Consider the following 23910-nt stretch of genomic DNA (forward strand, 5'->3'; position numbering starts at 1 on the left):
GGAGTGGCAGTACTATATGTAGGTTGAAGTCTTTGAGAGAGTGGCAGGATGGTAAAAATTGAAATTGCGAGGGGGAATGGCACTTTTGTAATTAATCTCAAGTTCCAAAGTGGGATCAAGGATTAAAGTATCGGTATCGGTCGTCGTATTGGTTGTCGTATTGGTTAGCCAAAATTAAGATACGTATCAGAGGGTATCGTATCGTATTGGAGATACGCTAAGCTACGCTAAAGATACACACATAAATGGATATGAAACATTTTTTTAAACACTTTTGCATAAAGAATTTGTTAAAAAAAGCTATTGATAACATGTATTATGCATAAACACTAAATTGAATCGCGTTAAGAATTCAAGGTTTGTAGTTGTCCCATAAATGTAAAATTCCTTGTTCTCAACCTTGATTTCCACTTTAGTTAGAGAGAAATATGACTGGCAGCAACTTTGGAACAAAAACCTCTCAAAAAATCGTGTTTTTCTGAAAAATTACCCATCTTGGCCATTATATGATCGATATGTACAGATCGATACATACCGATACGTACCGACCAATACATACCGATACTCACCGATACGTATTGATACATACCGAAACGTACATTTCATCTTGATTTTATATTTTTCATAGAGCCGTATTGGTGCATATCGTATCGTATCGATGTTTATCGGTGGTGTATTGATGCATAACTATATATATCGTAGGATATATATCGATACGAAAGGATTTTAAAAATTCCATGTATCGCGTCGGTGTGTATCGTATCGGTGTGTATCATATCGGTCGGATAAATTTAAGATACGTATTGGAGGGTATCGTATCGGTATCGGAGATACTTTAAACCATGAGTGGGATGGCAATTAAATTCACAATTCAAGGCCAAAGAGTATTCCTGGAATGGCAAAACACTCAATGACAGAGTGTATATAAGAGAGTAAAGAAGGGGTATTAATATGGAATTAAAGGAGTAAGGGCTTAAGACAAACCACGATTCAGCCTTCTTCTTCCTTGGACAACCTGCAATGGCGGCAAGATCAGCAGCTTGCGAAGGAGAGATCTCCTTCTACTTTGATCGACTCAGCCCAAGACTACAGACGAAGGACCATGACTCCATTCCCTATTGATTCAAGCCCTTAATAGCACCATCGATTGACATTCAAAAGAGATTTAGGGTTCTGAAAACAACTCAGGCGGTATATGTTGTTGCAGGTGTTGGCTCTTGCATCGCTGAGAGATTTCGAAACCCACTCTCAAGGGTTTGGGTCGCCTAAGGATGGGAAGCTTTCGATCAATAACTCAGTCCAAACAGATCAAACAGGAAGGTTGTCTTCAACCTCCATTCTCAACAGAGTAAAATAACCAGCGGTTGGGAGAAAGCTTGTGGGAGATTGATCTCTCTCAAGGGAACTTCAACTGGCTTGAAAATATGAGGGAAGGTCAATAGGGAGGCGGCATTGCACACAATAATCATTCAAGGATGATGCCAAGAAGATCAAAAACATTTTCTGCAACACTACCAGGTAGTAGTTGCAGGTCCAGCTGTGATTGAAAGTTTGGTCTCCTCAATGGGAAGGATTTCAGAAACCATTGTTCGAGGTTTTTAATCACCTAAGAGAGTATATCCTTCGCCTCAAGTTTCAGACCCATTGGGTTGATCTCGGAGGAGATAAATCAAACTGAGTGGAGCTGTAAAGTTGGCCCAGAGTTGAGCATCAGCAGTAAATAAACCTTCACCACAGTTCTTCATCCAGCAACATCAGCAAGCAACGAAACCAAAATAGCAGTTTACGATACCCTTGGAAAATCGATTATAGTAGTAGCAAAAGCAAATCGACACTCAAGTTCGATCAGCAGTAGCAATAGTAACAAATATGAACTTCATACATAATTTTCATCGAAAAGCCATACGAAACCCTAGTTCCTCTTCTTTTATGAACTAGGGTTTCCTTCTTCAAACTAAAAACCTAAAACGACTCTCAAAATGGAAAATCAATGAAAGAATTAGAAATTACTGCCAAGCTGGCTCTGATACCATGTAGAAGACCAAAGATCTGTAGTTTGTAACTTGAGAGAAGAGAGAAAATGAAGAACAAGAGAAACGGCAAGGGAGATGTAATGTTCAACTAGAAATTGACAAGTCATCCTAGTTCCAAAACTGCAGCAGGATACTATCAAAGAACAACCTCAATCGAAGTAGGACAATAGCACAAATAGATCAGACTAAAGAGAAATCAGATCTGGACAGTTGAAGCTATCGATTCCAATCTAAGGTTTCTCTGATCAGATAAGTAGTACTGATAACAGGGACTTACAGAACTTCAAATAGGCCCAAATCAACTTAATACCATGATCCACAGTCCAAGAGAATAACAGGAATTGAAACTGATCTATCGATTTCAGCTCTAGATAGCACAGGTCACTAAAAGACAAAAAAATAGAGATTTTGAATTTCTCAACAACCAGGGATCAGAAGAGGCTCAAGGATGAATCGAGTTCCTCCCTAGGTGAGGGGAACCTTCAATTAAAATTCCATCCCAAGCTGAAGACTGGATTGGTTCGAAGAGAACCAGAAAACAAACTCACCGAACCTCTTTCTCTGGACAGAACTGAGAAAAGAAATAAATAAATACCTGTAGCATTCGATCAGATCTGTAACACCTTGAGTCTATGGGAGAAAAGAGAGAGATAACTTGAAGCAAACCTCTTGGGCTTTACACTGCAAAAGTCACTGGATCGCACACCAGTCCACCACTTTGATCAAACACAAAGCAAGTTCTCACAGGGAAGAAGCAACATCAACATATGTTTGTTCATAAAATCATGGAGGCTTTTGTGAGCCTTCCTCTTTATTTATGACTTTGATGAGAGGTTACAATTTAGAAACTAAAATAGTTACTAAAAACTGAAATTGGAAACTATCAAAATGGAAGGTCTCCTAGTTACTAAAACTGAAAATAGAAACTAGGAATTAGACACTACTGAAAATAGAAACTACTAAATCCCATCAAAGAAAAATCGTTGGCCCCTTAGCTGTCCTTGCTTTGGCTGACTCCTCTCTTCCTCCTTTCATAGGTCCTCATTGCTGCATCGAGAGGAGCAGCCAATATGTATCCTGGCAGTCTCCCTCCATCATATATTTATAATAAGCAGATCCAAGTACAATTATAGGTGGAATAGGAAAGACAATCTTAGTTTAACTCTAATTTCGGAAACTAGAGATCTATTCTAACTAGGAAATTAAACAACCTAAACTAATAACTTGGAAAGTAATTAAGATAACTATGTCACGATGGGGACACTCGTCCTTATCGTGGACACATATCCAACATAACCCTTGTCCCATACATGATAAAACCTATGACCCTTGACTGCCATTTCCATCTTTGTCGTTGCTATCATTCAAATCCGAATGACACGCCCTCATTCCATCTTCACCACCCTGAATCCTTCTCATATTTCTCGTTAGTCGTTACTTAAACCATTCCCGAAACCACATGAACCCGAACATTGTAGTGTGTATCCATAAATCCAAACCCTGATCTGAGTATTAGGCTACTATGGTACAAACAAGCATCATATTAGCCACAACAGTGAATGCTAGGTTCTAAGCAATGTCAAGTGCGACAACAGGATCCTAGCGACCCCAATCAGCACATTGCGCCTTGAACTGCAGCGCCGCTGGCTTACGCATCAGCATCGGTGGCCCTCACAGAACCATTGCTCGTCCCATCAATAGAGCAAGCATGGTGGGGTGAGACTTTGAATCTGTATTGATGGTCTTTCTTGGGTGGAATAAAGGCGCACTTAAGCCTCCTTTATGTTCCTGCTATTGCTAGTATGGACAGTTACAGATAAGAAATTGAATACAATAAGGTCAACAAGAAGCGAAAGAAGAAGAAAATAGGAAGCCATGTACTGTGGCGTTATGAGTGGTCCTTTTATTTGAGTCACGTGGAGTCATTCTCACTATTGGATAGGTAACGGGAGGGGAGGGGGAGGGGGAGGGGTTGTTGAGAAGGTGATTGGCGAAAGAGGAAGACATCAAATACATAGGGAGAACCATTCTCTATTTACAAAATTGTCTATTAGTGTCTGAGAAAGAGATAGCTGGCCAAGGCTTGATAAGAGCCTAGCAAGAAAAAAACTGCAGAATAAAACAGTTCACCCCTTAAACAAAGTTCACCAATCATAGATAAACAGCCCCACTATGCCAAGAGAACAATACCCATCCTCTGGCAGCTACACCTATTCAGTACATTATCATGAATGTGACATAGGCCGGGAGGGAGAGAGACAGAGAAAGTGGGGGAGAAAGGGGGTGTTGCAGAGAGTGAGGAGAGGGCAGGGAGCGGAAGGGGGAGAGGGGGCGGCGAGGGTCAACAGACGAGAGAAAGAGAGCGAGGGAGGGAGTGCAGGAGGGGGCAGAGGGCAGGGGAGGAGGGAGAGATGCAGAGGGTGGAAGTTGGCTCTGTTGGATGTGGAATTGGTGGTGGTGAGGTGTTTTTGAAGGTGGTGGTATGGTCAAAATTGTAATTATGAAAAAGGGAACCCCAAATATGATATATGAAACATGAGGTACTAATGGGATCCTGGTTAAATCCTTGTAACAGAATCAGAATCCTCAATGGATGGGATTTCAGGGAGGTGAGAATAGAACCAAAAAATTGAGCAATTTAGGGCTCGTTTGATAACGTTCTTGCCGTTTCTGTTTCAAGAAATGGCAGAAACATAAATTTCCGTTTCTAGAAATAGAAACGGAATTGAAGGTGTTTGATAAGTCATGTTTCTAGAAGTCGATAGTAACCAGCGAAAAAATGGCCACGAGTCATTTCCAGAACTTGTTTCGCCTAGGTTGTTTCTTGAACCATAAATAGGTAAAAATTTCAATTTCAATTTCTGAAAACAAGTGAAACAAAACAGTTTTATCAAACGCTTTTTGTTCCGTTTCTGCCGTTTCTGGATACTGAAACGACAGAAACATGTTCTTGAAATGTTATCAAACGGGCCCTTAGTAACTCTAAAACAGGGATTCCAAACTAGATCAATTCCTTGTCTGATCAACTTCAATTTTGGATCGAAGGAAGGGACCAATGAGTCCAATATACTTCGAGAAACCACAAGGATCCAACGGTTAGATATAGAGTTGTGAATGAAATTCAGTTGCAGCAGTAGAACATAAAATAGACGAATGGCAGGGTTGGGAAAACTACAAAAATGAAGTCACTTTAAGAACTGTTTGTCCCGTATGATCGATTAACAGACAAACACCTTCAGGAATCCACCAAAACGACAGAAAAACTTAAGAACAATACGTGAATAAAGTCAGGGAAAAAAAAAAAAAATAATCACAGGATCAAAGGAATAAGTAAGAAAATGTAAAAAGGATATGACCAAGAATTTTCACCAAGGCTTAGGTTAGCGTCTCACCAACTAACTAAAACAAGGCATCTCACCTAGAAATCCAGCATCTAACTTGGCTACAATGCATTTCACATTTATTAGCATAAAACCAGAAATTTCATTAACTTTTTTTTTGAAAAATTTATTTAAAATTCTTACAGGTAGCCGTAGTGGCTGAGAGAGTTCTAGACTCTAATTGGGACCATTGTTAGTTAAAACGGGAACGGCAAAAAAACAGAAGCGTACGGTACGGGTTTTAAACAGATAAAAACGTTGAACGGTACGGTCAAAAAAACGGTCAAAAAAACAGAGAACGGCAAACGGACGGAAACGAATGGTACGAGTATTAAACGTGTAGTTTTCAAAAAAACGAAACCAAAAAAACGGTAGTATACTTATGCAATTTGAGAGATTATTACCTGTATACATGCATCTAATATTCTAAAAGCTCTAGGAGTCCCAAGATAAAATAGCCCAATGGGTTACAAGAAAATGAGATGTTGTTAGCTTTAGCTTCTCTTTACTCATTGGACTATAAGAAGATGAGATTTTTTTCCTATAAATAGTATGGAGTTAAAAATAAAAAACTACCATATTGTCTTCACTCTTCACTTTTACTAATAGGTTTTTTTTTTTACAAAATTCCTATTTTACCCTTAAAAAACGGATACGCGTTTAAAACGGCCGCTTTAAACGCGTTTTAAACGGATTCTTTTGCCGTTTCCCTTTTTTTCCGTATTGTATGGAAGCATAAGGCAAAACGCGTTTTAAACGGCAAAAAAACACGAACGCGTTTTAACTAACAGTGGTTTGGATTAGTGGCAGATATGAGAAAGTTTGTAGTAATTGTAAACTTTCAGCAAAACTTCCACAAGGATCTATTTTTTTTTTATTTTTTATTTTTTTAATTTAAATCATTCTCAATCATGATTGGGAGAGTGCATAATATTTTCTATAGTATTGATATACATGAATAGATATATAGGGGATGCATATTGATATAAACGGGGTATTTGATTGAATCACATTCTGAAATTTGACATATGTCAAATCTAAATTTTGTTCTTTCTATCCAATTGTAGGATTTGACATATTATTTGTTCACAAAACATAATACATTACTTTATTGACATTTGGAGAAATAATAGATCCTTGTGGGGATAATAATTCATCAAGAGATTTGATTTTTGCTACTAAAGACATTAAAAAAAAATTTATTTATGGACAGATGTTAAGATTTTTTATGCCTATTTACAATTCTAGAAACGACTTTGGGACTTATTTCGTCGTTTCTATAAACAAATTTGAGAGAGAAAAAAAAATACTATTGTGCCCGATAAATCTCTCAACTATTTAAACCTAAAAAGAGGCAACCGAACCCTCTCTCCCTTTTGGGTATAAGATGATACTATTGGATTTTTTAGTGGCATTATGTCTGCAAAAAATGTTTTGAGAAATAGATTTATCAAACACTAAAAAATCCGATTTTGTTTCTGAAAACATAAAAAATCATTTCTGCTGTTTTTAGACATAGAAACAACAGAAACATTATTAGACGGTGCCTTGGTGTCCACGAACCACTAACTATCCTCTGGTCATAGTAGGCATATTATGGTATATTAGAATATAATAAATTTATAATCTTAGTGAAACAAATGATATTGCACTTGTTTCTAAATAATTCAACAATGCGCATCAGCTCAATTTTTATTTCAGAAAATAGTTGTTGGATCAAGGTTTAATTTGACGATCCCTACATTTCATGGTTCATATACCTAAATCCATTTCTTTCACTGCATCGTTCAGTTCATGGGGTATCGATATTAGATCATAACTTAACAACAAAAATGTGATAATAATATGTGCATGGGATGGGGATAGATTGTTTCAATGTGTCTTATCACACTCTTAAATTAAAGGATAATCAATCAAGAAAAATATCTTCTTTAGAAAAAAAAAAAAAAAAAAGATATATTGATGTTCAATAGAAAAAAAAAAGCATCTTTTTCTTAAAGATTTTAAATAAAAATTGCATGACTTCAGTGATATAAATGAAATGAAATCTCTTGTTGTGTTGTTTCCTCAATACCATTATTACTATTACTAACCATAACTTGGTTCCCTGACTTATATCATGTTCATTTAGAATTCTTATTGCTCAACCTTATATATCCATATTGGCTTTTTCTAGGCGTCCTATGCTTAGTGAAGTATATGTTTTCACTTGATAGTATATATGTTAGATCATGTGATAGAAGACTTCACATACATCTCAATGGTTTGATTAAATTTTTGATAAATTTATTAAAATACTATCAAATAGAAATTTCTTTCGTAATTTTAACTATTTCTTCTACTCATTTTATACTGAAATTCTACCAATGAGATAATGGAATTCCTGTCTAATAATCGTGTATCACATGAATTAATCCATGGAAAAAAAATCTTAACCCACCTTCCTCTTTTCCCACCCATGTGAAAAGCCTCGTGAAACTTACTCATTACCGAGGTTTTTTTTTTCTTTTGATTAACTCCTTTCTGAGTTAGTCAACTAAATCAACCAGCTACTTTGAAAGTGACGAGGAAGCTACCATAGTCCGCAGCAACGACTATTCCACTAAACCTAACTCAAATCTGATCAAATATTCTGATCCAACGGGTTAACTTAAACATACCTGATAAAATGGAAAAAAATGATGGGCTCCAGATTCTAGAATGATAAGAAACTACGGATACTTGCGCTAAGACGACTATCCGCATTGACTCTAAATGGTGGCTACTGGCGAAAAGCCCATAAATAAGTAAACTCTCTCAGTGTCTTTCCCGCCCAAACTTCGTCGGAGACGAGCGAGGCCCAGCTCCAGAACCTGAACACCTTACACCTCGACTAAAACAAAGGAGTTAACCAAAGATGTCTAAAATATCCTTTCCTTCTCTTAGAATTCTTCTATCTTTGTTCCTCCTCTTCATCCTCTCCTTACCCTTCCTTGTAGATTCACAGCACCTCAACCCAGAACTCTCAATCTTACTGAAACTCAAGCAATCATGGGGAGACCCCCCATCACTCCAACACTGGAACTCTTCAAGCAACCCCTGCAAGTGGCCGGAGATCTACTGCTCCACCGGTTCAGTGACCGGCCTCTATCTCACCAACACAGGCATCGCTGAACAAATCCCACCGTTCATCTGCGACCTCAAGAACCTTACCCATATCGACCTCTCCTTCAACAACATCCCCGGAGAATTCCCTACCCTTCTCTACAATTGCTCCAATCTCGACTACCTTGACCTCTCTGAAAACTTATTCGTTGGAGAAATTCCTGCCAACGTCGATAAGCTCTCCGGTCTCCAACTTCTCAACCTTGGTTCCAACAATTTCACTGGTAATATTCCGCCGGCGATCGGCCTTTTATCAGGGTTGCAGTTTCTTTGTCTCAGTTATAACCTCTTCAATGGCTCTTACCCATCGGAAATCGTCAATTTGGCGAAACTGGAAGTTCTTGACATGTCCTGCAATCAGTTTACTGCGGCGAGGATTCCACTGGAGTTCATGAAGTTGAAAAAGTTAAAGCAATTTTTTATGAAGGATACCAATTTGATTGGAGAGATTCCGGTGACAATAGGTGAATTGACGGAGCTGGAATCGTTGGATCTTTCGGGGAATAGTTTGAATGGAACGATCCCAAGTGGGTTGCTTCTATTGAAGAATTTAAAGAGTCTGTATCTTTATTTTAATCATTTGTCTGGTGAGATACCCAGTACAATAGAAACTTTCAGTTTGATCAACATCGATATCTCGCGCAACAGATTGATGGGAAGGATACCGGAAGATTTCGGAAAGTTGCGGAACTTGACGAGTTTTGATATGTATGGAAACCAATTATCAGGCGAGATTCCGGCGGGTTTAGGCCAAATTACGACGCTGCAAGAAATCCGGTTGTTCCAGAACAACTTGACTGGTGTTCTTCCACCTGATTTAGGCCTTTATTCAAAGCTTCAAACTCTTGAGGTCTGCAACAATCACCTTACTGGGAGTTTGCCGGAAAATCTATGTGCAGGTGGGGTTTTTACGGGACTGTCGGCTTATTCGAATGACTTGACCGGAGGATTGCCGAAATCGTTTGGGAATTGCAGTACTTTGAATGCGGTATTGCTTTACAGGAATAGGCTTTCTGGAAAGATTCCGGCGTCTTTCTGGTCATCGGAGAATTTGTCATATTTGAGTATACAGGATAACTTGTTTTCTGGAGAGCTTCCGAGCCAGCTTGCCCGGAATTTCTCGCGATTGGAGATAAGCAACAATAGGTTCTCTGGTGGAATTCCTTCTCAAATCTCAGCTTCAACGAATCTTCAGGTCTTCACCGCAAGTAATAATCTCTTTTCTGGAAATATTCCCTCAGGTTTAACAGACTTGCCTCACCTTAATACTCTGTCTCTTGATGGGAATAATCTTTCTGGTCCAATTCCATCTGAGATAGCTTCATGGAAGTTTCTGTCCACATTGAATTTGAGTAGAAATCAACTCTCTGGCCAAATCCCATCTGTGATTGGGTTATTACCTGATCTCAACAGTCTCGACTTATCACAAAATCAATTATCCGGCGAAATTCCATTTGAAATTGGTAGCTTGAAGCCCACTTATCTCAACCTTTCTTCAAACCAACTCGCAGGAAAGATCCCATCTACATTTGAAAACATGGCATATGATGAGAGCTTCTTGAACAACCCAAACCTCTGTGCTGATAACCAGAACCTAAACATTCAGCCCTGCAAATTGATATCCCGAGAATCAAAAAGATTATCATCCCGATTACTTGCCATACTTCTTGTTCTCGCAGGGGTTATGTTTATTGTTATTGTTCTATCCAGCCTGTTCTTGATCAGAGACTACAGGAGGAGAAAGCTAAGAAATGAGCTTGCTACATGGAAGCTCACCTCATTTCAGAGGTTGGGCTTCACAGAATCAGTCATCTTGTCCAATTTGACTGAGAGTAATCTGATTGGCAGTGGTGGGTCAGGGAAAGTATATTGTGTCCCCTTCAATCGCTCTGGCGAAGTTGTTGCTGTTAAGAAGATTTGGAATAGCAAAAGTTTAGATCAGAAACAGGAGAAGGAATTCGAGGCAGAGGTTAAGATACTGGGAACAATTCGACATTCTAGCATAGTGAAGTTGTTGTGCTGTTTGTCAAGTGAGAACTCAAAGCTTCTTGTTTATGAATACTTGGAGAATAGGAGCTTGGACCGATGGCTCCATAGGAAGAATGGAGGATCAATGGTGTCTGGTTCAGTCCATCCCTCTGAGTTGGATTGGCCTAAAAGGATGCAGATTGCGGTTGGAGCTGCACAAGGGCTTTGTTACATGCACCATGATTGTTCTCCACCTATCGTTCACCGTGATGTGAAGTCTAGCAACATACTACTAGACTCAGACTTCAAAGCAAGGATCGCAGATTTCGGGCTTGCCAAGCTGTTGCTTAAGCCAGGGGATCCTACCACAATGTCGTCGGTTGCAGGTTCTTTTGGCTACTTTGCCCCAGGTGAGTTTAGTTTTTGAAATTACTGAATACTCTGTTCTTAATTTTGAATTTTTCTTGGACAGCAAGACTTGGAATTCTTGTGTTAATACCGATACATATTTTGGTAATTGGATCTACAGAATTGGCTTACACAACTAAAGTGAATGAGAAGATTGATGTCTACAGCTTTGGGGTGGTGCTGCTGGAATTGGCAACGGGAAGAGAAGCCAACGATGGAGATGAGAGTATGTGTCTGGCCGAGTGGGCATGGCGTCACTTCCAGGACGGCAAATCCATCACCGATGCCCTTGATGATAGGATTAAGGAACCTTGTAATTTGGATGAGATGAGTGTGGTCTTCAAACTTGGCCTCATCTGTACTGGTACATTACCTTCTACTAGGCCTTCTATGAAGGATGTGCTACAAATACTGGTACGTTGTGAACACCTTAGAACTGACGGAGAGAAGGCGATAAGGAGTGAGCGCGACATTGCTCCTCTACTCGGCACGACTAAGTATCTAGCAAGTTACAAGGGCAGTCGGCATAAGATATCATCATCATCTGATGATGATGATGATATTGATAGTTTGGGATGTAATGTGTGAGTATTTCTGAGTGGTGTGATGATGATGATATTGATAGTTTGGGATGTAATGTGTGAGTATTTCTGAGTGTTGTGGCAAAAGATGGTTGCAATCAAGGAGAGGCATTACCATTCCTATACCATAGCTCCAAGAGTTTATGAGGCTTGCAAGTGTTGTCAGGGTAAGGGCTGATCTATCCATAACAGTCCTAAGTTATGGGATGGGTAAAATGGGTGGCTGGGTTCAATTCAAATGAGTCAGTTTGATACAGCACACCTGGGTTTCAAGTTGGAGTTGAGTTAGGTCAGCACAATTGCCCTCTGGAAAGGTTCATGTTCTGTGGAGCCATGACCATTTTTGCCCTCTGAATTGATTAGTGCAGATCAGCTTAGCCTCAGCACAATTGCCCTCTGCACTGATCTCTTTTTTTTTCTGCTGAGATTTGACTGCACTAATCAATTCACAGGACGGGTAGATAAGTTTATGTTTCAGTTCTGGTTGATGCAACATGTAATTATAAATAAATGAGATTTAAGTATATAATTTTCTTTTAATGTTTATAACTGCCAAGTGTTGTCTTTCTATTTATCTAATCATTTTTAGTTTTAGTAATCTATTTATTTTAACAACCGGTTGCCGAGCTGTAACCAAAGAAGTTTCCATTTGTTCCTTTAGTCCTTTTCTTCGTATTTTTAATGACATTATTTTATAGTGCGTCACCCCTAGAATGCTATTATTAGAGAGACATTCGTATAACACCAAATTATACTTAGACCCCTTACCGTCAGTCGCTCTAAAATAAAGAATTAAAATAATTATTATACCCAATTGATTAAAACACATGTTTTTACCCGAGTCCCATAACTTTCTTCCTGACATTTCGATGTACATTGCACCATCCAATATGTAATATGCTTCCATGGATGATAAATACAAATTTTCCATCCCAAAAATTAAAAATGATGGATTCAACATATTAATTCCTAGTTCATTTCTGTAAAGAAAATAATCCCCAAATTGATTTCATTTAGAGATCAGAACAAAACTCATCTCTTGTTACCGAGTTTGAATAGCACAGAAACATCTATGGCTACAGTTCACTTCCGAAGGAAGTAAATTCAGAGGCCCCTGTATCCCACATATAGCTCTCCCCGTCTTACAATTACCATGGGGAAAGGCAGTAGAAGCAGGGAAGAAGAAACGGTAAAGGTGGGTTCTCTTTAACAGAAAGAAAGAGAAAGAAGAAGAAGACCAACACCAGAAACTGAGTGGAACAGAACAGGGCAGAAGCACAGAAAATGAGAAAGGGAGAGATTCTATTCATGGGCATCGTCTGGTTATAATTTAGAGGACAAGAATTCTAGATCTACAATTACTATGGAGGAAAGGCAGTAGAAGCAGGTAAGAAGAAACGGTAGGGGTGGGTTCTTTTTTAACAAAACAGGTGAGAGGAACGGAGAATGAGAAAGGGTGAGGTTCTATTCATGGGCTTCGTAGGCACTTGCAGGTGAGGTTGCGGGGGAGGTTGAGCTTACCTTGCTCTTCCCCAATCCCACACAGTAAGGCACTAGTACTGTCAGGATAGAGCCGAAGAAGCACAGAGCTTGCTCTTCCCCAGTCCCCGAACCTTACTCCCCGTCCGACCAAAACACGACGGGAACTTCATTTTCCGGCGAAAAAACCCAGATGATGATAATGGGAACCCATGGTCTCCATTGAATTTGAAGAAGCTTCTTCATTAAAACTGATTTTTCTTTTACCTTTTCAAGGATTGAAAGGAGAGGAGGGGTTACGGTTGAGAGGAGAAGAAGGAAGGTTAGGGTTAACAACGATTTGGGGAATAAGGGTTAGATGGGTATATTAGGTACTTCACCTTTTGCAAGAGTATTTTGGGATTTAAGAAATTATATAAGGTATATTCCGTAATAATGACTGATGGCAGTGAGTTTGAGTATAATTTGGTATTATATAAGGGATGTCTTTCTAATTGTGGTATTCTCTAGGAGGTGGCACTGTAAATTATTCTTTTTTGTATCAGTATACATCCTTAAGTTCGTACATCATTTCAAATTATCATAAAACTTTAACAAAGGTGGTTTTTTTTTTTTTTTTTTTTTTTTTGTTTTTTGTTTTTTTGAGATATGCATGAAACTAGATCACCCTTAGATGATCAACATATGGCAGAGGATCAAGCCAAATTGAAAAATGATCGAGATCCTCAGACCTTTTAAGGAAGGTGGACTCTATATCTCGGCACAGATCTTAGGTTTCCTTTTGATGAGACCAATTCTACCAAGGGCAAAGAGGGACTTTCATCCAGCCATCAAAATTAGGGTTATGTCATCCCTCTCTCCCATAAATAGAAAAGGTGAGGCACAAGGCAAGGGATCCAAATTTTGTACGACTTTCTGCTAACTTATTGTTCTTTGGATCCCAATACAAATCATTTATGTTGTCTAGATTATTGACTTAGGCATTTGACTTTCCACTAAGCCAATGTTCTTCTAGATCTTAACGGGATTGAAAATTGATAGATCATTGGCAACATGGGGGTGAGAAAACATAATATTTGGAGTCACCATCTATGATAAGAGCCTAGGACCCAATTGGTGAGCCCAATCCCTAAGGAAAGGGCTCGAGAATTAGTTTGGTTCAAAGATAAGGGTAAATGTCAAGTTACAAAGATGGGAAGGTATTAGGAACCCTCTTTGCCCGGTTGAACCGGTCTTTCTACTAGATGCCCTAATTAATTCTATACTGCATGCATGGCTATATTATGTATATACTACTATTTATATTGCTGCATACTCATTAAAGTCTACATTTTCCCTACTGTGTTGAGAAATTAGACCTTAGCTCGACCCCTATTCGGATTGAGAGAGGGAGGGCCTCTCTTGTTATGAGCATGAACTTCAATAGCTTTTCCCCACGGCTTAGACGGAAGTGGATTCGACCTTCAGTTTTCTTTTTCCGGAAGATTCAAACTTCTTATGACCTTTGGCAACTTTCAAGAATGTGAGAGAATCTGGAGAATATGGAGCTTTTGGAGACTTTACAACAATATCGAAAGGGTTCCTATAGATTTTGTTTGGAATTTTTTGTCACGAAAACTGAGGCAAGGGAATATTGGCATTCTAGAAAACCTAGAGCTTTAGGAGGGATTTTTAAGGGTTCTTAAGGCTTCCTAAGGGTTTTGAAATTTTTTAAGATTTTTTAGAATTTGTGGGTTTGGCACATAAATCGAGGTGAGGGAATCATGGGATTGTAAGGTAATCTTAGGCTAAGAGAGGATAGAGAGAGAGAGCATAGGGAGATGAAGAAGGAATTTTCTCGGAGTTAGAGCCCACATCTACTGTCCATGTTTTTTTTATGGTGCAAAATAGGGTGAAAAAGACCCCAACCCAACCCTACCCTAGGCCCCAAAACCCAACCCATGCTCAAACTAACCCTGTCAGGCTTATGCCTTGGCCCAACCCTGTCGGACTCATGCCAACCCAACCTGACCCTAATTGGCCTTGATTAGACAAGGTTGGGCTGGGTTGGCCTCGATTTTTTCCATGTCAAGGTTAGTTTTTTCCATTTGTCTTCTATATATTAAAAAATAATAAAAAAAAGAAGCGCCAATAGATCAAATTATCAATACACAATTAAAATTATGAAGTGAAACACAATAATAGATATTCAAGACACCTGACCATAAGAATCAATGACCCAAAGTTCAATATTTGAGTAAAAGGATAAAATGACAACCTTAAATTATATTATATAAATCAGGATTAAAATCAGGGCCGGGAAGGGCTGGGCCTAGGCCTCAACCCAGGCCCTGACCCAACCCTTTTCAACTCTAACCTGCCCTTAGGGTTAGAAATCTTAGCCCAAGATTTGTTCGAGCTCAAGGCGGGTTCAGGCCATCAGGGCAAATGGTCTTATTATCGGCAAACAAAGACCAAGGAAATATTGTAATTTTTTACACAAATATTTGGCTTCAATCCCATCCAAAATATGATTTTGGGCAGGATCTGCCAATTCCAGGGGAAAAATTACAATTTTAGGTGCTTATATGCTCTAATTAGGGTTCTGACTTTCGGGAGCCGTGCGGGTGATCTAGTGGTCTGATTTTAGTGTACCATATATCATTGGAATCATATATCTGAGTAATCCAATGGTGTGTGAGTTAAACTCATTCTTGTCTCGAAAAAATTTGGGATTTATAAAAAGGGAAATATGCCATTTGGGCAATCAAGGGAATTTCGACAACTATTTTCATGTCACCCTCACACCATCCGACACCACTTGAATTGATTCATCAATATTTGGCATGAAAATACTAAATACCATGTGTTCGGGTATGATTTGGCTAGATTGGAGGTAGTTTGACTTGGTTATGGTAAAGATACATGTCATTTTCGAAGATACTGAATCCTCTTCTGAAAGAGAGCACTGATCTTGTTTTCGTCCTAAAAATCATCATTGATGGGGAGTGACAAAAACGAGTGTCTACAGAATGCCCCTCTTTGGCCAAGACATGTGCCACAGTCGAAGGGTAAATATAAAAATCATCGCATTTTGTCACCCAGAGCATGTATTGCCTATTGCGAATATGCCCAAACTCCTATAAAACTTTTGGTAATAACAAACAACCCATTGCTCTAACTATATGTGTTAAGTGGTGGTTACTACAAAAGGACTGCTCAAGATTTGCATATTTGATCTATCAAATCAAGACCCAAAGATCAAGAGTGGAAGCTACAAGTGATGATGAAGGCTTCAAGAAATCAAGTGATGACAAAGACACTTCAAGAATCAAGTAATGGTGAAGACTTCAAGACTCAAGTCAAGATGAAGACCCTAGGGTAGTCTAGTACTCTTTGTATATTGTACACTCTATATGTATATGTGCATGTACTTTATGCATCGCATATCATCATACTAGAATGAGCTTAGGACATCCCTTGACCAAGCATGAAAGTCCATAGGTGGTGTAGAACATAATTAGAAATGCATGTTCTATGGATTACTCTGAGATAAACACTTTAACCAGACTCGGGGGTATTTTGGAAAACCTTAGAGTCAGTATCAGGAGATGAACCCTTCATGAAAGTTGTAGGAAATCAAGTCAAAATTCCAACACAACTGAGTCGGGTCAATCCAATGTTAGACCAAAAGGTTATGGCTAAAATACTGGCGACTGGTTAGTATGACAGTTGTCTGTCAAAAACAAGACAAAACTATAGGCGGTCGACCGGATGGAAGCCTCAGTTTACCAAACCTATCCGAGGCCATAGCCAGTCGATCGAATGAAAGTCTTGGTTGACTAGCACCTGCCTGGATCACTTCTAATGGCTAGTTTTCCATCTCTAACGGCTCTTTCTAGTCGACCAACTATGGATGGTGGTTGACTGGTGGACCCAAAATATAACCGTTAGAGTCTGATTTATTGCCTAAAAAGCTCTCCTAATCTCACCTATAAATACCTATGATGCTCATTATTAATTATCAATTAAGTCTGAGCATTAAGAGCAAAGTTGTGAGTTATTAAATTCATAAAGGCATTCGAATCACTTGAGCAGCATTGGTCTTCACCAATCCCAAAAGGAAAAACTCAAGTCTCCATTAAGTCTTCCACATTCTCGCTGTTCACTTCAGAGCTATAGAGAAGACTTTTTAAAAGGTGCATCATTTCATTTTCATAATCATCATTTGCACCACACTAGAGGTATCCTCTTTATTCCACTTTCTCAAATTTCTGTTTTATAATTCTAGACTGTACTTAGGATTGTGTAATGATGCTTTTATCATGAAAAAAGTAAGATGTCTCTCTACCTGTAAAGGAGATTGTAAAGGCACCTCTCTGTCTATAAACAGAAGTTGTATGGATGCTCTTCTTCGTAAAAATATTGTAAATGTTTTCTTCCTTACCTACTGTACTGAAAGGGAGAACTACTGAAATACCTTACAAGAGGATTCTTATAGGGAATGGACTAGACTCAGATTGAGTCGAACCACTATAAATCTTGGTGTAGTATGATTGTGATCATTTTATTCATTCCACAATTTTATTTACGATCATACTTGGGCTAATTTTTTAAAAAGAATTGAATTTCCGCTAGAATAACCTATTCACACCCCTTATAGGTTATTTCAATTGGTATAAGAGTGCGAGCTCAAATTACTTAGGACTATTTTAGTCTTAATAGTGAGTTAAAGACCATTGCCACATCCCAAGGACCACAAGAGGGTATAAACGCCTCGAGACCCCCTTACTTTAATGGAGAGAATTTTTATTTCTGGAAGTGTAGATTCAAAAACTTCGTCTGTGGATATAACATTCTCATATGAGGGCTATAGAGAATGGACCATACACCATCACCAAAGTCGTTGATGAAAAGACAGTTCTAAAGGAAGAAAACGAGTGGATAGCAGACGACATAGTCCTCATCCAATACAACTTTCGAGTTATCACATTCCTTCAGTGTGCCTTCAACGAGCAAGAGTGGGTCATAGCATGTGACACAGCCAAAGAAATTTGGGACATGCTCCTAGTCACACATGAAGGTACAAAAAAGGTAAAAGAAAGAAAGGTAGATCAACTCATCTCAAATTTTGAATCATTCTTTATGAAAGAAGATGAATCTATTACTGCTATATTTACTCACTTTACTAACATTATAAACAGCCTTAAAAGTTTAGGCAAAACTTATACTAATGCTGAAAATGTTAGAAAAAATTTAAGAGCCTTATTAACTGCTTGGAGGCCTAAGAAGACAGATATTGAAGAAGCAAATGATCTAACAAAGATATTACTCGACTATCTTCTGGGATCCTTGAAAACTTATGACGTGGAGTTAAAAGCTGATAAGCCAACCTCTGAAAACAAAAGGACTATAACTTTAAAGTCTTCTCAAACTGTTGGAGAAGTAAGCGATGATGACAAGGAAGAAGACTTCGACATTGAAAAAGAAATCTCTCTCATCATGAGAAAGTTCAACAAATTTCTCAAGAAGAAGGGAAGAACGCCAAATAAGAACAAGTCTCATGGTGACAAGTCCTATAGAGATAAAGGTAAGTCTAAATTCAAAATTAAGGAAATAACTTCAAAAGATGTTGTATGTTTCGAATGTAGAAAACCTGGTCACTTCAGAACCAACTGTCCATATAAACCAAAGAAGAAAGCTTATGCAGCCATGTGGGACTCAAGTGACGAAGAAGAAAAAAGCGACTCCGAAAAAGCCACCAACCTAGCTTTGATGGCTCTTGGAGATGAAGAATAAGAGGTAAGTCAGCAAACCCAAACTGATTCTCTTGTATATGACTCAAACGAAAACTTCAAGAAGCCTTCGAGGCCTTGTATGAAGAAAGTCTAAAACTGGGATTAGATAAAAGTGTATTAGAAAAAGAAGTTGACATTCTTAACAAAAGAGTGGATGCTCTAACTTCCACGGTGAGTCAACTTGAGGAGGAAAACTCCAAGTTGAACACCACCCTTTGCTCCTTTACAAGAGGGAAAAAAACCTTGATAACCTTCTTGGTTCTCAAAGGAAACGTCTTAATGAAAGAGAAGGACTAGGTTATAATGGGCAAAACCCATCTAGGAGAAAAGAAAAACAAAGTGAGAGTCCAAGAAACCAACCATCCACATCTTATGTCAAGTGAAGTTTTTGTAAGAAAACAGGGTATTTCATAAACCAATGCAATGCCAAGAAAAGAAAGACCACAAACTCTCAAAATGAGAGAACAAGAACCAAAGTAAACCATGCTTATTTTTACACACCTCAAAGAAGGCAATATAGGCCTCAAGAGGACTCTAGACCTATGCCTAGATATAGAAGACCCCAACCTCAAAGGGGACACTCTATTGAAAGGACCCAAAGGCAATACCAAGGTTATAGGAACTACCCTCAAGAGTCCTATAGACCTTATGGGAAATACTAAACCCAAGGGTCCTATAGACCTCAAAGGTATTATACTCCTCAAAGACCAAATGGGTCATATGAACCTCAAAGGACTTAAAGAAACCCAAGGTCATCTCAAAGGCAGAACCAAAGACTTAAAAAGTATAAGATCACTTGGGCCCCAATAGGGTCATTTGACACAAAAAATGACGGACCCATGAGATTATGGGGACCAATGTACAACTAAATTACTGTTGTAGGACATAAAATAGAATTTGATGTTTCTCATTGTTACATTAAAGATACAAACCATGATCTTATTTTAAAAGGTTCTAGGAAAAATAATATTTATATTTGCATGCTTGAGGAAATAAGCCCCTTGAATGCATATTTGGTTTCTAACCATAGTGAATCCTCATTATGTCATAGAAGACTTGGACATGTAAATGTCAAGTTAATCCAAACTATTGCATTCAAGGATCTTGTTAGGAACATTCTTAAGATCAAATATGAGAAAAACAACTTTTGTGATGCTTGTCAGGAAGGCAAACAAACCAAAGTTTCCCATAAGTTTAAGAACATTGTTTCTTCATCAAGACCTTTGGAACTCTTACACTTGGATTTGTTTGGACCTATTAATGTATCTAGTATGAATGAAAAATATTATACATCTGTAATTGTGGATGACTACTCTAGATACACATGGACTGTCTTTCTTAAAAATAAAAATGACGCATTTGTTGAGTTTGTAACTTTGTGTAAAAGATTACAAAACCAGAAAGGGTATACAGTAACCTCTGTGAGGAGTGACCATGGAGGAGAATTTGATAACATAAGTCAGTTAGACTTATAGTGCAACAAGTATGGAATTGACCATAACTTCTCCACTCCTAGAACACCTCAATCTAATTAGGTTGTTGAAAGGAAAAATAGGTCATTACAAGAGATGGCTAGGATAATGCTCAATGAGTATTCCTTGCCTAAATATTTTTGGGCTGAAGTTGTAAATACAGCTTGCTATGTGCTAAATAGAATAATTCTCAGACCTTTGCTTTCAAGACCCTATATGAGCTGTACTTTGGTAAACTACCAAAAGTGGATTACTTTAAGGTATTTGGTTGTAAGTGTTTCATCCTAAACACTAAAAAAAATCTTGAAAAATTTAATGCAAAATCTGATGAAGGAATATTCTTAGGATATTCTCTCAATAGTAGAGCATATGGAGTCTTTAATAAAAAGTCATTAATGGTTGAAGAATCCATGAATGTTAGATTTAATGAATCATTGCCTAATGACTTGAATAAATCTCCTATTGATGATGATGATACTATGGTTGATGAAATAAAGAACAAAATGGATGGTATCTCTCTTGAAGAACCTAAGGAAAAAGTAAAAGAAATTACTATTGAAAAAGTAGAAACACTGCCTAAGGAAGTAATTCCCCATAGGAATCATCCCTTAGAAAACTTAATATGGGATCTAGATGAAGAAATCCAAACTAGATCTAAATCTCGAGAGATATGCAATCATACTGCATTTATCTCAAGGATTGAACCCAAGAACATAGAAGTAGCACTAAAGGACAGTGATTGGATTGTTGCTATGCAAGAAGAGCTTCACTAGTTTGAACGAAGCAAGGTATGGGAACTTGTCCCAAAACCTGACCACCACACCATCATTGGTGCCAAGTGGGTCTTTCGTAATAAACTGAATGAAGATGGGAACATAGTAAGAAATAAAACTAGATTAGTAACCAAAGGGTATAATCAGTAAGAAGGAATAGATTATGATGAATCCTATACACTTGTAGCAAGGCTAGAATCTATAAGAATGCCACTCGCTTTTGAATGCCATAAGAATTTTAAACTATATCAAATGGATGTAAAAAGTGCCTTCTTGAATGATTACATTCAAGAAAAGGTGTATGAAGCTCAACCTCCTGGTTTTGAAAACCCAAAAAACCATGTTTTCAGACTTGAGAATGCCCTCTATAGTCTCAAACAAGCTCCTAGAGCTTAGTATGAAAGATTGAGTACTTTCTTAATTGAAAGTGGCTTCTCAAGGGGGAGAATTGACACTACCCTATTTGTGAAGAACAAGAAAGAAGACATACTTATTGTTCAGATTTATATAGATGATATCATCTTTGGCTCAACCAATGAGAACATGTGTACTGATTTTAGTAAGAAGATGAGCAATGAATTTGAAATGGGTATGATGGGAGAATCAAACTTCTTCCTTGGACTTCAGATTAAACAAATTGATAATTGCATTTTTATAAACCAAAGTAAGTACACCAAGGAGCTTCTAAAGAAATTTGACATTAACAGTAAAAAATCTTTAGACACTCCGATGAGTTCATCCTTGAAGCTCACCAAGGATGAAGATGGCATTTCTGAGGATGTAACTAGATATAGAGGTGTGACTAGGAGCCTTCTATAACTAATGACAAGTAGACCAGACATCATGTACAACATATAGAGTATGTGCATGTGCTCGATTTCAAGCCGATCCTAAGAAATCTCACCTTACTGCCGTAAAAAGAATTTTTAAATATTTAAAAAGCACATGTGATGTGGGATTATAGTATCCTAAAAACCAACCCCTTGACTTAGTTAGTTTCTCAGACGCTACTTTGTGGGCTACCATATCAACAAAAAAAGTACCAGTGGTACCTGTTACTTCATTGGCTCTTGCCTTGTTTCTTGGTTTAGCAAGAAACAAAACTCCATTGCTTTATCCAACACCGGAGTCGAATACATCATGGCTAGTAGGTGTTGTGCTCAAATCATTTGGGTGAAGCAAACTCTCGAAGACCTTGAAGTGAAATTCAAATCATGTCTAATTATGTGGCATAACACCACTACCATTAACTTGAATAAGAACCCTATTTTGCAATTATGGGCAAAGCACATAGACATTCAACACCACTTCTTACGAGATACTATTTAGAATGGTGATGTCTCCCTTGAGTACATCGAAACCGAGAAACAACTCGCAGATATCTTCATTAAACCTCTAGGTGAGGAAAGGTTTTGCACCTTAAGGATTGAGCTTGGAATTTGCAACCCATTTGGGTGAAAAAGAAATCATTTCCCATTCATGTTCAAGACCCTGAGAGATCGAATCTAAAACCCCCTTCAAAAATCACTTTTTCTAGGTTTTCTGGCAATTCCTGTAGATACCAATCGACCCCCCCTGAATCACCGGTAGACCGCCAGTCACCGAACCATCTTCCAATCGATTGCCAAGAATAAGCCGGTCGACTGCCACTAACCGAATGGTCTTTCGGTTGACCATCACCTCCTACCAGTCGACCATCGCCATCAAAAACTATGATCTGGTCTCTTTAAAACTCGATTTTTTGAGTTCTTTTCTTCACTTTAAGAAACCCAAATCCCTTAAAACCCTATTTCAAGTATTCCTCTCCCAAAACCCTAGCCTAGACTCAATCTAAAACCTAGATCTACAAGATCTCCACCTTCTTTCCCAAAACCGCTTGATTTCATTCAATCTCTTGGCTCTTCCTCTCCATGGAGTCTCAACGTCCTACCAAGGAAAGGAAGCACGTTGCACAGAAAGGGAAAAAGGAAGGTTCCAAGTGGAGAAAAATGGTTCTCTTCATCTATTGCTCGTGAATCTTGGGAGATGTGCATTCCTCGGAAGATTGAGCAAGGAAGAACCATCAACACCGATTCTCTCACTAGGTATGCAATCAAAGACCACTTTGATGCTTTGGGTTGGGGGAACATACTCAACCTAGAGACCAAATGCTACCCCCATTTGGTAAAAATGTTTTACTGCAACCTTACCGTATCTGGTGAAGAAGAAACTCTTCAGATTCATTCCTATGTGAAAGGTGTTCACATTGACATAGATATTCTGATGTTGGGACAAATCCTTGACATATTTGTAGAAGGTGACCTTAGATTCTACCACCCCAAGACCTACATTGAGAAGTTCATGGACATTGATAAGGTATATTCAAGCATTATGAAAAATTATGCCAACACCCACAAGATCAAAGCCAATGAACTTACTGATTTGGGGAGAATCATCAACCTCATTATCTCCTACAATATCCTTCCAAAGGGTGGTCATAGAGATTGAAATAACCTAGAGGGTGGGGGGGGGTGAATAGGTTATACTAGTGGAAATTAATTCTTTTCGATGTATAGGTCCCAAGTGTGATTGCAAGTTAAAAACGATGCGAAATAAATAAAATAGGCACAATCACACAACACAAGATTTATAGTGGTTCGACTCAATCTGAGTCTAGTCCACTCCCTATAAGAATCCTCTTATAAGGTATTCCACTAGTTCTCCCTTTCAGTACGATAGGTAGGGAAGAAAACCTTTACAATCTTTTTCACGGATAAGAGTATCCTTACAAATCTCCTTTACAGGCAGAGAGACACCTTTACAATCTCCTTTGCAGGTAGAGATGCACCTTACAATCTCCTTTAAGGTAGAGAGGCACCTTCCACTCTTTTAAGGATAAGAGGATCCTTACAATCT

At 38.4% G+C, this 23910-nt stretch overlaps 2 protein-coding genes across 7 annotated transcripts in view; one reads left to right on the top strand and one right to left on the bottom strand.

Annotated features, from left to right (window-relative positions):
• The window catches only part of LOC122093638 (alpha,alpha-trehalose-phosphate synthase [UDP-forming] 1-like), a 135921-nt gene that overhangs the window by 74866 nt on the left and 37145 nt on the right, over nt 1-23910 (bottom strand). The gene's annotated exons all lie outside the window — the stretch shown is intronic.
• Nucleotides 8208-12054, top strand: LOC122093637 (receptor-like protein kinase HSL1). Its single transcript, XM_042663999.1, has 2 exons — nt 8208-10935; nt 11055-12054. Exons 1-2 carry the CDS (start codon nt 8310-8312, stop codon nt 11519-11521), a joined length of 3093 nt encoding a protein of 1030 aa, XP_042519933.1. The 5' UTR covers nt 8208-8309; the 3' UTR covers nt 11522-12054.

This window comes from Macadamia integrifolia, chromosome 11 (genome assembly GCF_013358625.1).
Source record: "Macadamia integrifolia cultivar HAES 741 chromosome 11, SCU_Mint_v3, whole genome shotgun sequence".
Lineage (NCBI taxonomy): Eukaryota > Viridiplantae > Streptophyta > Magnoliopsida > Proteales > Proteaceae > Macadamia > Macadamia integrifolia.